Source organism: Talpa occidentalis, unplaced genomic scaffold, assembly GCF_014898055.3.
Source record: "Talpa occidentalis isolate TD23 unplaced genomic scaffold, MPIMG_talOcc4v2.1 talOcc4.2, whole genome shotgun sequence".
Classification (NCBI taxonomy): domain Eukaryota; kingdom Metazoa; phylum Chordata; class Mammalia; order Eulipotyphla; family Talpidae; genus Talpa; species Talpa occidentalis.
Window position 1 is genome coordinate 62,275,884 of NW_023602073.1, and position 16,262 is coordinate 62,292,145.

At 49.8% G+C, this 16,262-nt stretch overlaps 1 protein-coding gene and 1 long non-coding RNA gene across 4 annotated transcripts in view; one reads left to right on the plus strand and one right to left on the minus strand.

Moving 5' to 3' along the window:
- The first annotated feature begins 536 nt into the window (after nt 1-536).
- Nucleotides 537-5,401, plus strand: LOC129146456 (uncharacterized). 2 transcript variants are annotated; one of them, XR_008553211.1, is made up of 4 exons: nt 537-761; nt 915-1,034; nt 1,361-2,747; nt 5,387-5,401. It is a non-coding gene; the product is annotated as an uncharacterized LOC129146456 (long non-coding RNA). The 2 variants fall into 2 exon arrangements; XR_008553210.1 differs by lacking the exon at nt 5,387-5,401 and adding an exon at nt 5,121-5,144.
- A 6,633-nt stretch (nt 5,402-12,034) lies between these two features.
- Nucleotides 12,035-16,262, minus strand: part of LRFN2 (leucine rich repeat and fibronectin type III domain containing 2) — a 189,825-nt gene continuing 185,597 nt past the window's right edge. For both annotated transcript variants that reach the window (XM_037519660.2, XM_054698767.1), the window contains one exon: nt 12,035-16,038. In XM_037519660.2, coding sequence (XP_037375557.2) covers nt 15,042-16,038 — 997 coding nt within the window. In that variant the 3' untranslated portion in view covers nt 12,035-15,041. The remainder of the gene's footprint in view (nt 16,039-16,262) is intronic.

Below are 16,262 nucleotides of genomic sequence, written 5' to 3' on the forward strand. Positions count from 1 at the left end.
CTGTTCCCTACTCTGTCTCTGGTGAATCCTCTCACCCTCCCACACGTCTGGCCTGTACCCCGGTTCTTGTGTAAAATAAATAAATCTTAAAAAAAAAAAATATATATATATATATATCTCAAAAGTTGGCAGAAGGTGGGTTTGCATTGCAACTCTGTCCCTAACAATTGACATATCAGACCAGGTGCCCTCTGGAAGACTCAGGATCACAGGTAAACAAGGAATCTATCCGATGGACCGCTAAGTGTAAACGGAGAGGCACTGCCAGCACAGCCTGCACTCTGGCCTCAGCATGGCGTCAGAGGCCGAGCCTGACATGCGCACACTGGGACAGCCCAACCACCTTCTCCAGCAGGCTGTGCCAGGCCCGACTATCAAGGACCCTGCCGTTACTCTGAAGCCCCTGTAACCCCCAGGAACCCAGATGGCACCTCCCTCAGGGAAAGACCAGTATAGGCCCACTCAGAGACTATGGAACCTTCTGGAAGACCCAGGGCTCCACCCCTCCCTATGCGGCCTGGAGGCACTGAAGGCGGAGCTAGGCCTCTGATTGGAGGAGATCTGGGGGTGTGGCCAACGGCAGGGGGAAAGGCTATTAACCGTTATTTTCAGCCAGTACTCGGCTCATTTCTCCGAATGACTCTGAACTGATCTCTTAGAGTTTAGGTGGCGTCTTCCCTTCTCCCCAGGAAGAACAGAACTGCTATAAAGATGCAGGAAAACCCCTGAGGCCCAGGAGGAGGCCAACTGGGGAGTCCAGGGTTGGTAGCAGAAGTTGCCTCGGGTGCTCCTGGCAGGCGGGGGAGGGGCCGGGGGCGGGGGGGTGGGGCAGGGTGGCGAACCCCCTCAGCCTTGCCCCTGACGGCGGGCCTCACCGGCCGTTCTCGCCATTTCTCTCCCTTCTCTCGCGGCAGTACCCTGTTCTCCATGGCCAAGGAGCAGCGCCCGCTGAGTGCAGCAGCCTGGGACTCTGAGGACAGGTCCATGCCCGGTGGAGCCGCCCAGCCCGGCCCTGCCCAGGCCTGACTCTCAAGGTGTGCGGCGCCCCCTCCGAGCCTCCCTGTCTGGACCCCCTTCCCGAGGGGGTGCCGGCTGAGGGGGGGTCTGAGGCCCAGACGTGGGGTCAGGGCAGCTGCAGCTCGGGCCCCCCGGGGGCTGGTGGCGTGTCCTCTCACCTGGAAAGGGACAGGCCCAGCAGGCCCGGCCAGCATCTGGGGAGGCCGGGGCGATGGCGCGGGCGGCCTTCGATGACGGCTGTGCCGGGGATTATTTCCTGGGATTTCGGCTTTGGCGGCGTCCCCCACTCTGCTGCGGGCAGCGGAGCCCAGCGTCTCTCTCTCATTTCTTTTTGTGTCCGCAGGATTGGTCACTGCCCGTGATCACCAGTCAAGCTAAGGGAGAGAATGGAGGTTCCCAACGGTCCGCCCGGACGCTTTCTAGGAGCTAGGAAGCCACATTCCAGGGGTGCCCGTCGAGGGGGGACCCTGCCCCAGCCACCTTCCTTCTCAGCCTCCCTCGTGAGGCTTTATTTGAAAAAAGTCTCGGCGGGTGACACCAGGGGCTTTTGTTCCCAGAACCACACACGCACCCCTTTCCCCTCCCAGTAGAACAGTGCGCTCCTGGCGGGAGATTTGCGCCTAGGCAATAGGAGGAGAGCGGGCCCTTCCAGGTGGATATTCCCTCAAAGGGTCACGCGGGTGCCCGGGGGGAAGGGCGGGGCTGTGGGCTGGTGGGGCCTCACGAGAAGAGACAGGACTCCTGCCCCTCCTCGCGTGCCCCTTTTAGTCCCCGCGCTCAGCTCTGACCCCAAGCCTTTTCCATTTACCATCAACATGGAAACTGCACGAGGGCATATTCTCCCTCCTTGTGCATTTATCTTGTTCCTCAAAACTGCCCTTACATGGAGGAGACTTGTGGGACTCAGGGAGCCTGGTCTGTCAGCCAAGCCCCAATAAAGCCCCTCAGCCCTCAGCTCCAGTGGGAAATTTAATAAAGGCTTCATGTTCTGAACAGCCTGGACTGGTGATTGGTGTGCTGGCTCAGAAGCTGTGCCGCTTTCTCCCCACCCAAACCAGGTGGATGGTGTGTTTGTGCTGTGGGGGAAATGATAATAAGGGTGAGGGGGGCTTTCTGGGAGGCGCCCCTACCTCCCACCTCCCCTTTGCAGCATGCTCCTCTCTATGGCAGGCAGGGACTCATAGCAGTTGGTTTACTAGTCATGGTAACAAGGCAAGAAGGAAAGCACAAACCCCCTGCCCCCCAGTCAGGCCATTAGGAAGGATGGGGAGGGGAGGCAAATAGTGATTCATACTGAGGTTCTGGAATTACTATTTTTATGACTTTGTTCTTCTAATCCTTGCTTGAGGATGAATGGCTAAGGAACAAGTTACTGGTGGGAGGGTTTGTCCTCATTAGAGGGGACTCAGGACCCTGGTAGCCCTCTCCTCATTGGCCTGTGCTGTGCACCCTGGAGGTGTGGCCAATGCTCCTGGATCTCAGTGGTAGTGAAAGTCCTAGCGGAACACAAGTCATCGCACCCACTTATTGTGACCTCAGCAGTTGCCCACTATCCCCCTGGCCCCTCTTGTTTTCCCTGTGTGCAGAAGACCAGAGCTGACTTGGCAAGAGGACAGACATCCCTAAGTGTCCAAGCTAGGGTTCTGCCTCTGAGTTCTGCCCTGACGATGACCATAAGAAGATGATTCTGGAAGTCTGGTGGCTCTGGGTTTTTCTAAGAAGCAAGAACGGTAAGTTTGCACACCTCTGGAGTATTTCTTCAGGAGCTCTTTCTGTTCTCTTGCTGGGGGACTTGCAAATTGAAAGCATGGGCTCATTTGTAATCGGAGGAACACTACCCGGTAGGGATATTGAGCAGAGGGTTTGTTTGAAGACCTCTAATCTTTGCAGCTCTGAACTCACAAATGCTCTTATGTTAGCATTGCTCCATGGCATTATTCTGAACTGGTGACTTCTCAGGCTCACTGTGTTATTTTTCTAGCTGTATAGGTTGCTATCATTTATAAACACAATCATCCTTAGGGGTAGATGCCATGGCTATTGTACAGATGAAGAAACAGAAGCCAGGAAAAAGACTCAACTCCCTTGGAAGAGGGGTTAGTTTGCAGTGCCTTTGCCCTGAAGGATGTGCTCTCTTACTTCTCACTGCTCTCCAACTCCCACGCCTTAAAAAGCAAAACAAAAAAAGGAATAATTCCCTTAAAAAGGGATTATTTAATGCTTAGCGTGTCAGGACTAAGTTTAACCATCTTTGGAGAAGCCTTTTATTTCTCACCATGTGAGGCAAGGGACAGGCACAGAGAAGTAGCTAAATATTTGCTCAATTCAAGTCTCCCATGTCTTTCACCTTTTAGTGTCACATCCTTTTAACCCTGATTGCTTACAGGTTATGACAGCTTTTAGAAAATTCACGGAAATTCTAATATTCTTTGCTGTACCTTAAGTGACTTTGGGGCACTCTAGTTATTGATTTCCCAGTCCTTTAACTAGTTGTGTGATTTTCTGCAATTCAGGTATCTCTCTGTGTCTGTTTTTCAGTGCCAGGTGGATAACCCACCTTATATCACAGGGATAGGTGAGGATTATAGGAATGATGCATAAAGTATATGAGATGCTTGCCAGAAGTTACCTCTCCCCTGCCTGGACAGTGCTGGGTATTCACTAAGAGCTTTCTGGTCCATGGTGCCTCCCAATCAACAGGGAAGAATTCTAGATCCTCCCTTGCATAGCTTCCATTCAGATTCCACACAACTTTCTGAAAGACTTCCACCCTTCTGTGTAACAAACTATCAACCAGACAGATTAGATATGACAGATTAATATACCCTGGAAAAAATCTGGAAGGTCTAGGAGCCATCACCTCAATTTTTCCCCCTCTCATTTAGTCTCCAATTATCCCCTCAAGGAGATCAGGAAGAGACAATAGGATCTGATGGGTGGAGCTATGCCCTAAAGGTGCCGGTGTTCCTGAAGAAACCAGGACTTTGAAACACAGATGTAGACATGGTCAGATTTCCCAATGTGCCTCTCTTCCTACATGGGATCAGGGGTCTTAGCCTTCCCTCAGAGAGTATGGGAGAGACACTTGAATCTTGAAAAGGATCTCATTTCTAGGTGGGCCTGCTTGCCTTTTTGCTAGGTAGAAAGCCCACCCCAACCCTCTGTTCCATCCCTTCCTTGTAGATGTGGGGTGCTGGGTGGGCTGGACCTACACCCTGGACCTACACAGATAGTCCTTCAAACCATTCATCTGATTGTGCCCCTAACCCCTTCCCTAATCACCCTTACCTGGATGCTTCTCATGTCCCTTTTTTTTATTATTTTAATTTTATTTTTATATTCCCCATACAATTACAACCCCCTTATTTTGACCCAAATCCCCGCCCCCCCCCATAGAGTGTCTCTGGTTCATAGTTGTTTGTTGATTTTGATATTTTCTTTCTTATAGTTATTCTTTTTCCTGGTCCCTTATTTAAGTTTTCTGGATTCCTGCTGATTCTCACGTCCCTTTTTTACTGAGTCCACTGTGGACAAGGTTCTCTGACCCTTGTCTCAGCTGGCTTGGCCCTGCAGGACTGACAGAACCTCTTGTGCTTGGACAGCCACTTGGCAGACCTGCCCTTCTTGGCTCCAGGTCTCAGCTCTTGAGGGCCCTATATTCTTTTCCACCTCTTCCATGCCTGAGTCGCCTCTTGTGTGTGTGGATATTTTCTTGCTTACCTCTGGCTGCCTGCTCAGCCTCATTTCTCACCCACTTTCCCACCGTGGCAGCCAGCCATCCTTGATGGCTGAGAGTCAGAGGGGGACTACAGTTCTGGGGTTTGAAGATTTTAAGTTTAAGACCCACTTCTGCTTCATAAGCTGTATACAAATTTTACAAAAAAAGAAAGAAAGAAAACACCTTTGATCCTCAGTTTGGAAAATCTGTAAAATAGGGAAAGTTGTAATGTGTAAATTGAGAGGAGCTTTTGGGTAAGAAACAGAAAAATGTGATCCACATGGAAGAATTTCTTGGAAATAGCTTGATGCTGAATCTAACTCTGCTGCTGCTTTTGGTGCTTCTCAAATGTCACTAGCTATGATTCTTATCCACTATTCTGCAGAGAAAGCTGGCTGGACAAAAGGAACCCCAATTTATCACCCTTGGAATCAGACCCTCTTGAATGAGGCTCTCCATCTTTTTTTCTAACCCAAACAAAGAAATGAAGGGGGCTCAGGCAAAGGTATCTTGTTTCCTCATGCTTAGCACGGACCCATTTTGTAAGCTTAAAGAGGATGGGAGACCGTAGGACTCAAGAGAAAAGTACTAGCCTCTGTTTCCGAATACGTCAAGGTTGAACTAACCAAAGTAGTCTGTTGGATTCCTCAGAAGGTGGAATCTCAGCAGCTCTCTTAAAAGCATGAAGACCAAGGGCCTCCCCTGGTGGCGCAGTGGTTGAGCACTGGGCTGTGAAGCTGCCCGCAGCCTCTGCAGCGGCGGTTCGATCCCCAGCCTCCGGTGAGGGTCCCACATGGCGCGACAGACCTCTCCTGCCACACTCGCTGCTCCCCTCAGCAGTGTACTTCGTCAGTCTGCCTGTTCTGTTCCCTGCTCTGGCTCTGGTGAATTCTCTCACCCTCCCGTGCTTCTTCTGACTGTACCCAGTGCTTTCATAAATAAATAAATAAATCTTTAAAAAAAAAAAAAAAGGCATGAAGACCAAGAAAAGACTTGAGCTTTTTTAATTGATCCTTGTTGAGGCTTCCTGTGTTCTTTCCCATCCTACCCCTGATCTCTAGAGTGTCTCCATTTACCTACCCACTGCTGTCTCTATTTACCTTCAAGATGGAAGCCAAATGTTTCCTATTCATGGGTCTTGTACCCCCAGCAATATGTCCTGAGACACCCCAGGTCTCCTTCAAGCAGAGTGTGTGAAGCCTCTGCTCTATCCAAACTGTAATCAACCCCTCAGACCTCCCATTTCTATAATATTCCTTCTTCAGTCAAGTAGGGATGACTACGATGATTCAGAAGTAAAGACCAAAGTAGGAGTCAGTTTTAATCTTCCCATCTCAAACAGGTGGATGGTGTTTAGACTAGAATTAACCCAGATAGAGGTAGCGAGGGCTGGTCAGAGACCTGCCAGTGTCCTCCCCACAGCCTCTTGGGAAATGCTCACCTACTACCTCAAGCAGGGACCCTCTGACCTACTCTCGGTCCTGTAAACAGAGGTCGCCTTTCATTGGGTGATTTACCTGGCCCTTGGCAGATGCTTCCCATGAGCATTTACATCTCCATAAGAAGGCAAAAGTCCATAACCTTACCAGATACCCTTGCCTGAGCCCCCTTCATTTGTTTGGGGTAGAACCCAAAGGAATAAGGAAAACCAGTGGAGGTTCCAATGGCAGTAAGTATGTCATTACAGAACTCTGCTTGCTAGATTTTGGCTGTTAGGCCAGACCTTGACCAAGGGTGAAAAATGAGCAGGGATGGAGAGCCAATGAGTGAGGGAGCCCAGGGGTAAGTTCTGGCAATGGACCAGATCCTTCAGCAGCTTCTGGGACCAAAGAACATAAAAGAGCACCAGAGGATTAAGAGGTTCCTTTGTATTTGCCCAGTTTCTTCCTTATCTTATTGTCATGGAGACCAGAGCTGAATTGCAAAAAGAGCAACAATTGCCCTGAACTTTTTCCAACTGGGGTCCTGGATCTGTACCTAGTTTCCTAACACTTTTCAGCCACAGCAGTCTCTGGGGGTTGCTTTCTCTCAGGGCTCTGGCCTTCTTATGAAGGTAGAAATGGTCTCCTGGCAAGGGCTCCCAGGAGTAAGAAGCCATAACCATCAGGCCTTGGCTGATTGGAGTAGTACAGGGAATCACTCTTTGCCTAGAAGGAATCCTGAAGTTCATCTTGCACTGTTTTGCTTCTAATAAGATAAATAAGAGTTTCCATGGGTATTGAACAGGGGTTTCAAATACCCGCAGAGGGAGACTAGACTGTGTGACCTCCGATAGCTTTGCCAGCTCTGATATTCTCAGAGCCTGAGATAACTGATATTATCGCTAATGTGCTATCATTTATAATAATGTTTGCAATGATGCATATCATTAATAATAATGAATGTTATCACTCTGCCTTTTCTAATCTGATGTGTGATCTATATAATTGCTTAGTTCTCTTCAGACATACTTACCTTTACTGTTAAGTCAGTAACTTATCACTGATACTGTATCAAAAAGGAAATTGAGCCCAAGAACAGGGCTCCTCCCACTAAATAGCCCCTCACCCCCAAGAGCATCTGCATCTGCCTTGGGTTACTCAGAACCCTCCAGGTCCCTGCTCTTCCAGACTTGCTTTGTTCTCTCCATCCCACCCACCCCACCCCATCCCACCCCACCCCAAAACTCCTGGAACAGCTGGAGGTGCCTCCTGCTGACCTGCATCTGGTCCAGGATTCCAGCCACCTTTTGACCAGAGTCATCCACTTCCTCATGACAGGTCTTAATTTCCTCTTCTGTAAGATGAGTCAAGACCCCCTTGGAGCTTAAAATCTAGTGAATTATTCCATTCAAAGGAGCCACCTTATGCTGTGACCCTGGTTAATCCATCCATCTGGCTCCTTTTAATTACAGTAAATTTCCCAGAGCTCCAAGTTATATCGAAATGAGTGAAAATAGACCCATCCTGGGAAACTCAGAAATTTAGAGGCCAACTTATGTCCTTGCCCCCCAGGGGAACATGGAGTGCCATCTAAGGCATGCGCAGTGTCTTTCACTTTTATTTTACTGTCTCCCCATACCAGGGACACAGTAGGTCAGCAATTGCATACTGAACATGTGCAGCATCGATGTCTCCAACTCTCTCACTTTTTCTACTGGACCCCATCTTCCTAAATGCAAGGTTTCTGTGCCAGGATTCAGGTCTTAGACATCAAAGTCAGAAAACTGTGTTTCTAACCATTGCTGCAACTCCATAGGGCAAATCCATTTACTGAATGTTCAGACAACTCTGCCAGTCACTAGTTGTGTGACCTTGGGCAATTACTTAGCTCCTCTTTACTTTATCTTCCCCAGTGGGGATGATAATAATAATACCTACTTCATTATGTTGTTTGATGATGAGCCAAAATAATCTGTATAAAGCTCTTAGAACAGCGCTTGGCACACAGAAGACGCTCAAGGAATGTCAGTTCTCATTATCAATTTTTCAGTTCAATATCCACTTGCAAAAGGCCAACCTATGTCAATCTAATGAAGGGATAAGAACTTTCCCATAATTAGTCTGGGTAGGTAAGGCAACCAGCCCATCCTTGATGGACAGGCAGATTCTTGTAGACAGATTCTTGAGAGAACAGAAAGGGAAGCCAGTAGGGAAACATTCAGGATAACTTAGTGTAGCCAATGACTTAAGTCCCTTCATCTCGATGATACTCCCTCTCAAGATACCTGCTTGCTATCAGGACATGCCAAGCTGGTGATGGAAGATTTCTTCATGAAAAAGTGGGAACAGTATGAGAAAGTCCAGATCACAGAGGTAACCACAGTTTAGGGAACATCTTGGATCTAGTGCTCAAAGGAAAGAAAACCCACTCTTGCAAAATATATAAATGCTAGAGTTGTTGTTGGGTGTGCCAGGGAGCACCCGTGAACACATGTTACAGAGGAGGTGACAAAAGAAGAGGGGGTGTGTTCATCATCACCTAACCAGATGGGTGCCTGGATGGAGGGGCTGGGCTGTGGGAGGCTGGTCAGTGGGCTGACTGGCTGTGGACCAGATGGATTAGGGGATCCTATGGAGATGGGTGAAATTCCAGCTTCACCTTCTTACCAGCAGGGGACCAAGGGGGTAACTACAGGTTTCATTGACTGTCTAAGGAAGAGACTTGGTGATGATGATGAGATCTACCTTAACCCAGCCCCAGAGAGACTTCAGAGTGAGACAATGGAGGAGAATGCTGGCTCTGATTCACCAGGAGCATATGCATCAACTGTTACCTAAAGAGACCAGAAGACCAATTATCCCAACACAGGAGCATCACCAGACAAGAGCCTGTAATCGGGGCCCATTTTCCTAGAGTTGGCGAGTAGAACAGAAATGCCAAGCATTGTCCAGAATGAGTACATGAGGCAAGATCCTCACACCGGGCAGAAGATGCTAAATGCTTATGATGGGATTGCAGGTTGGCTTGAATGTTTAGCTCCACAGCTCCCCTCTGTGGTCTGCTAGGAGGCATGTCAATTTCCCTCTGCTGGAGGCTGGGACCCAGGAAACCCATGAGCTTTGTGATAAATATTGACAGGCTGTGAGGTAGGGAAGTTTAGATGAGATTATGGAAGCTGAGAAGCTAAGCTCTTTGGTTTAAAGGTTGACAGCGCAAATAGATCAATTTAAATTGTGAAGGGGGTCATGTTCCTGTTAGATGTTGGGAGAGCAACCTGGACAGGTCTGAAGCTATTAGACTCATATTGTCAGGTAGAGACCTTGGGTATCTATCTTTAAGAAGCCTTCTTGTCACCACAAACTTCTCTGCCAACTACATCATGTGGTACATTGCTGGGTTTGGGAATGTAGGTGTGCTATTTCAAACTCTGTGTTCAGGTTTTGACTCCTGCCTGCCAACAGTCTTGTCTTTTCTTTTGAATAAGTGAGACTATTTTATCAGCAATAGTTTTCCAAAACCCCAATGGCGGGAAGACCAGAGGAAGTCCCACCCACCCAGCTTAGGAAGCCCTGACCCCTTCCCTGCAGACACAGAGAACAGAGAACTGAAGACACAGAAGTCCTCCAGCTGTACTTAAGAAAATCATACCCACAGACTTTAGTTGAAAAATCACCATCCATTGGGCCTCCCCTGTGGCGCAGCGGTTGAGTGCTGGGTTGCGAAGCTGCCCGCAGCCTCTGCAGCACTGGTTCGATCCCCGGCTGCTCCCCGGCCACCGGAGGAGGGTCCCACATGGCACGCAGATCTCTCCTGCCACCCGCTGCTCCCCTCAGCAGTGTACTGTGGTCCTTCTGCCTGCTCTGCTCCCCGCTCTGGCTCTGGTGAATTCTCTCACCCTCCTGCACTTCTGACTGTACCCAGTGCTTGTATAAATAAATAAATAAATCTTAAAGAAAGAAAAATCACCGTCCATTTTGGAAGAGGAGTGACCTTGCTCCTAACCTGGCTGGCAATGATATCTTTTTAAAAAATAAATAAACAAAGGCAAGCTGTAGCTCTTTTGAAATTTCAACTGTATAATGATGGCCAAATGAAAAGCATCTCCTTTGAGTGGAACCCTGAGTGATGTGTCATTATGAAGGAGTTGGAGAAAGGGTGTTGACCTGTTTGTCAGAAAGCTTCATAATTCAAACAGGCTCAGAGCGCATCAGCTACCTCTGCTCTGCTCGGGCCCTGAGAGTTGAAGGCTTCCGCTGTCATCAGCAGATCTGGGTGGGCACATGGCCCCCGCCCGCTGCCCCTGCTAGGGACCAGGGTTTTATATTAGGAGAGGTAGGAATGTGGGTTTGGTCATTGGCAGGAGCTGGTAGGAGGCTTCCTATCTTTAGGGGATGGAGTTACAGGCTTTCAGGGCAGAGGAGACCAGATGAGGGTGGAGGCAGAAGGCTATTAAATGTAGAGGTCACCAGGCAAGAAGGGGTGATCACAAGGGTGATCTGGGGGAGAAGGAACTGTCTGAATCCTAGGGTAATCTTCCTAGCCAAGAAGGGCCAAAAAGGGCCATGACAGATCAGAAGAAACCACTAAACATAGAGGCCCCTGCCTGGAGCCAACACTTGAGAAGTTCATCAAACCTGAATGAAGCTAGACCAAGGGCTGCCAGGTCAGGTTATATGTTGGAGCATTTCGCTCAGTATCAAATATAATTTCTAAATGGCCGAAAGGAAGAAGAAAGAGAGGGAAGGCAATACCGCGTCATGGAAAGAGTTAAGGCTTTGCAGCCAAACTTGTTGTGTGACCTTGGGTGAGTAACTTGACCCCTCTGAGGTTCAGTCTTTCATTTGTAAAATCACCCTTGAGAAGCTGCAGTTAAGAATTCAGTGAGAAGAGCATGTGAAGCACCAACACCATACCTAGAAATGTCAGGTGTTCTATAACTGTTAGTTCTCATCCCTCCCAAAAGCTACACTTGTGGGCCTCCCTGGTGGTGCAGGGGTTAAAGTCTCAGCGCTCTCAAGCTATTTCCAGCCGCTGCAGCATGAGTCTGATCCCCGGACCATGGAGATGACCCACATGGTGCAGCAGACCTCTCCTGTCTCACCCGCTGCTCCCCTCAGTGGTGTATTTCAGTCAGTCTGCCTGTTCTGTTCCCCACTCTGTCTCTGGTGAGCCCTCTCACCCCCCACACCTCTGGCCTACACCCTAGCTCTTGTATGCATAAATAAATAAAATAAATATTTTTTAAAAAAGCTGCATTTGCAGCCAATGAATGTCTAGAGCTGCGCTGTCCAACACAGTACTCACCACAGGCAGCGCTCAAGCACTTTAAAGGTGACTTGTCTGCATAGAGATGTGACTTAAGTGTAAAACGTGCACTAGAGTTCCAAAGCTTCATACGAAAAAGGGAAAAATGGTGGGCCTCCCCGGTGGCCGGTTGAGCGCTGGGTTGCGAAGCTGCCCGCAGCCTCTGCAGTACCGGTTCGATCCCGGGCGGCTGGGCGAGGGTCCCACATGGCGCACAGACCTCTCCTGCCGCCTGCTGCTCCCCTCAGCAGTGTACTTCGGTCCTTCTGCCTGCTCTGCTCCCCGCTCTGGCTCTGGTGAATTCTCTCACCCTCCCGCGCTTCTGACTGTACCCAGTGCTTGTATAAATAAATCAATAAATCTTTAAAAAAAAAAAAAAAGGAAAAATGTCATCTTCAGAATGTTGTGGTATAATATGTTGAAATGATAATGTTTTAGATATATTGGATTAAATAACATTATTAAAATAAATTTCACCTGTTTCTTTGTACGTGGTTGAATGAGGCTACTAGAAAATTATAAATTGCAGCCTGGCTCATACTTCATTCCCATTGGACAGAGCAGGTCTAGACATTAGATGAAGACAAAGTTGGGAAACTGTGTTCCGGAAGTTCATTTGTTTCTGTACCTTGGGGTTATGTTTTTGTTGGTTGTCCCCATCCCCCAGTAAAAGACCCCTTTGAAAAAGTGCTGCCCAGGGCTCAACCAATGGATGGAAGGTACCCGTGTGCCCTTCGTGAGTAAGTGTGGTAGTGGCCTCAGTCCAGGAAATAGTAGCAGGGCTGGTGCATCAGAGTATCAAGGTATCAGGTGGGATAGTCAGGGTAGCTGGGGAGGTATTAGTCCTTCTTAGGACTCCAGATTCTTCTACTGTTCTTTACTCCAGGAAGATGCCCGTTCTCTTATTTTAGAAGGCCCATCATGTATATGAACTTGGCAGGCAGCAGGCTCCCACTAGGCAGGTACGAACATGGATGCAAAGGAAAATGCCACTCCAACGCCACCTTTAGAAAACCAGTTTCCAGAGAAATGAACATCAGACATTTACAGGCATGAGAATGTTTTTTTTTTTCTCCCTTCCAAGAAGTGTGGTTGGTGGTTGTTTTTTTAAACTGTACATTTTACTGTACATTTTTTAGCAACGGAAAAGATTGGCATTTATATACTGACCACAGGGATGCTGCTTTCCAAAACTCCAAGTCAGGAACATGACAAACACAAGCCAAGTACATATCGTGTCACGACAGAGCTCGCGGCCACCGACGAGAACAGACGGCTCCTTCCTTTCCATGTCCACCACTTTCGTTCTGGGTGTTTGAACCCAAAGACGAAAAGAAAAGTGGTATTTGGGGTCTCTTCCTCAATGGCTACATTTAAAAAGTCTGAATGGGAAAAGAGCAGAGAGAAAAAGGAGAGGAGAGAAGAGGACAGAGAAAGAGGGCTGGCTAGCGGGAGAGATTTCCTCTCCAGTTCCCCGGTTCTGTGGGCGCCACCATGATTAGCAAAGGCCTGAGCTCTGCCGCTGGGGCTGGCCTGGGAAATTAACTTGTGATCCCAGGAAGGGACTCACCTGGTCTGTTAGTCACCTTGTCCGGATCAGAAAGGGGATGGGGGAGGCAGCGTGTCACAGGAGAAAAAAAATGAGGAGCAAAGAAAGATGAAGACAGAGAACTGGCTCCTGGGCTGAGGCCAGAAGGCAATCCTGCGTGGATAGTTCCTCATCTGCTCCTTATGTGCTCTGGGTATGACTGGGGACAACCAGCTCAACTCCAGGGCTGAGTCTACCAGAACTCTAAGGTCTGGTAGACTCACCTGTAGGCTTTGTTGCTGTGTGGTTGGCAAGCATAAGAAAGAAAGAGAGAGGCTCAGATCTATGGCAGAGGCTTGGGGGAGGAAAGAATGAGCTGGGGAGACGGAGAGGTAGTGTGTTGGCAATGAGGAAAGACCAGGAACAGATAGGGACCAGGAGAGACAGAGATGAAGAGGGAAGTTTTTCAGATTCAGCGATTTCTCCCTGGCCACATCTCCTCTGCCCCCTCTTGGCACTGTCGGGGAGTGTGGGGGTTATAATCCCTAGATGGCACGGAGCACAAGGGCCCCAACCATGCCACACTGTCATTTCCATGAGTGGATCCTCCTCATGAATGACATCCATGGAAGGCATCCCCCGTGTCCCACCCTGAGCCACTTTCTTGAACAAACAGGGATAAGACTTTGGACATAGAAATGCCCTGGTTTAGGAATGTGAAGGCCAGAGAAACAGATCCCAAACACCACCCTTAGGAGGTAGGTGGTCTTGACCCCTCCCAAGACTTAGTCGCTAACTCACTTTGTGACCTTGGGGACAAGTCTCTGAAACTCTGGGAGTCAAGAGGAGAGAGGGCTGAGGATGAGATGATTACAAACAACTTTTCAAGCTTCAAAACTCTATGATTCTAAAAAGATTCATCTTTCCCCATCCAAAGCTTCTAGAATTCTTCCCGTGTGTCCAGTGGGAAGGCCAGGGACTATTCTAACACTGTGTTCCTAGTACTGTTGAATCATAAACCGTAACATTTAGGGTCAGGGAGTTTTCATTAATCCTTAGAACTGGAAGGAAATTGGAGACATACCACAATCCAAGGATTTTGAGAACCAGAAGCCTGAGATACAAAGAGAAGGGGTCTTGTCCAAGGGATTCAACTGACTATTCAGTGGCGGCCCTGGAACCCAAGCTCCAAGTATCGACTGCAGGTGCAGTGCTCTTCTTGCCACCCATCCTGCTTTCCTTAAAAGAAGCCTTCTTGGTTCACCATATGTTCATAGGGACTTTCAGTTCCAATTTCAAAAAAAGAGGCAAAAATTCCATAGCAATTCCAAAAGTTAAAATCCCTTATGCCCCATAAAGCTCTTCTCCCTCCCTGCTCCCCTCATATAAGAAGTTCTGGAAATTACCCTGGTGGTTTAGCCAATTTGGTGGGTGTGGATGTCATGTTTGAGAAGCAAAGGAGCCTGGGCCAGGTCTCAGGGGGTCTCTCATCCCTCCCAGGTGTAGGGCAGCTGGGAATATGAGGGTCTGAGCAGGGACCTCCACAGTCTTCCCCCGAACAAGTGTGGAACCAGAATCATTCCCTTCTCTTGTGAATTGGCAATAATCATCCACTACCAGGACTGCTGGGACACACTTTGCTTTCACACACAAACTCTCCATCATCTGTGTGAATGAAGAGGAGGAGTCTGGGAAGTGGAAAAAATAAATTAGAAAATAAAAACAACAGTGGAACCAGAAACAATCCAAAGCCACTTGCTTATACGCTACATTTGTGATTAGAAAGGCAGGAGGCCGCCTTTCCAAACACTCAGGGCTCAGTCCAACATTTTAGTGATCAAGTCCGCTTTCCCTGAGCACACCCAATGGGTGGTGGGGGACGGGCCTGGGAAGGTGGTGTGGGTGGTTGGGGGTGGGGGGCGTTGACAGGGAGATGAAACTGTCCCTGGATGTAAACATCACCATGGAAACTCCACAAAGACTTGCCAGAAAAGATTCTTTCCCCTCCTTCCATCCTGCAAGGGTGGGAGGGAGGATGCCCATCCCCCAGGCCTACACCGTGCTCTCCATCACCCACTCTGAGCTGCCAAAGGTCCCCCGGGCCCCCACCAAGTCACTCTCCTCAAAAGGCAATAGCATGCCATTGACAGAGAGGCTGCGCTTTGTCCAGATGTTCGAGACCCGCCGAGGGGGGCTGTAGCCACCGGGGGCCACCCCTCCAGCTGCCGCAGCAGCAAAGTCCCCCATGTCAAAAGAGTGGCTGCGTTTGGCCTTGCCCTCCAGGGGTAAGGGGAGCAGGCTCCTGGCCCGGGCCGCGGGCGGTCCCAGCAGTGGCTCTCGGTCCGAGGGTTGGCCCCTGGCGGAGGTCCCAGACCCTCTCCCGCCTGGAGTCCTGGAGTCCAGCAGCTCCTCCTTTCTCTGACTCTTGAGGTCCAGGGAGGCAAAGGCCCCCATCAGGCGGTCAAGGTTGGGCTTGGGGCGGGGGCCAGGGTGTGGGAGCCTCCAGGGGCCCCTTCCCAGCCCCGCAGCCTCCCCGCTGCCCAGGGAGCTGGAGGAAGAGGAGTCGCTGCCACGGGCCAGGCTGGCACTGAATTCCACCAGCTCGTTGCGGACCACCACCTTGGGCGGCCCTGGCGCAGGGACCCCGCTGGAGGCCCCACTGGGTGCACTGCCTGGTGCCAGAGTCAGAGGAGGCGGCTGGGAGCCGTTGGTCTGCGAGTGCATGTTGCTGACCGTGGCGGCCACCATCTTGCCCGGGGACTCGTGGTTGCAGACCTTGTAGCGCACCATGAGGATGACAATGAAGACCAGCAGCGTGGCCACGATGATGCCGCCAATGACCAGGATCATGGTGCCGCCCAGGATCTGGCTGTGCATCGACTGGCACTGCGGGTAGTCGGCCTTGGTGAAGAACTGGGCGCAGCCCACGATGTTGGTGGCTGTGAGCGTCGTGGCCGTGTCATCCCACATGGCCAACACACACAGGTCATAGCCAGTCCCTGACACCAGGTTGTTGACCACGAAGGCTTTGTTGGAAGCTGGGATCATCCTGGGGTGGGTGGGGATAGACACAGGGAGGCAGAGATAGTGAGGGGCAGTAGAGTGATGGGGGACAGAAGGGATGACAAAGACAGGTGAGGTGGGGAGGTGGAGGGAGACAGACACCAGCACACAGAGAATCAGACAAAGCAGAAAAACGGGTGACAGGTGAAGAGACAGGAATGGGGAGAGATGGAGAAAGAGAGATGAGGGGTTGGTGGGAGAGGATGAAGG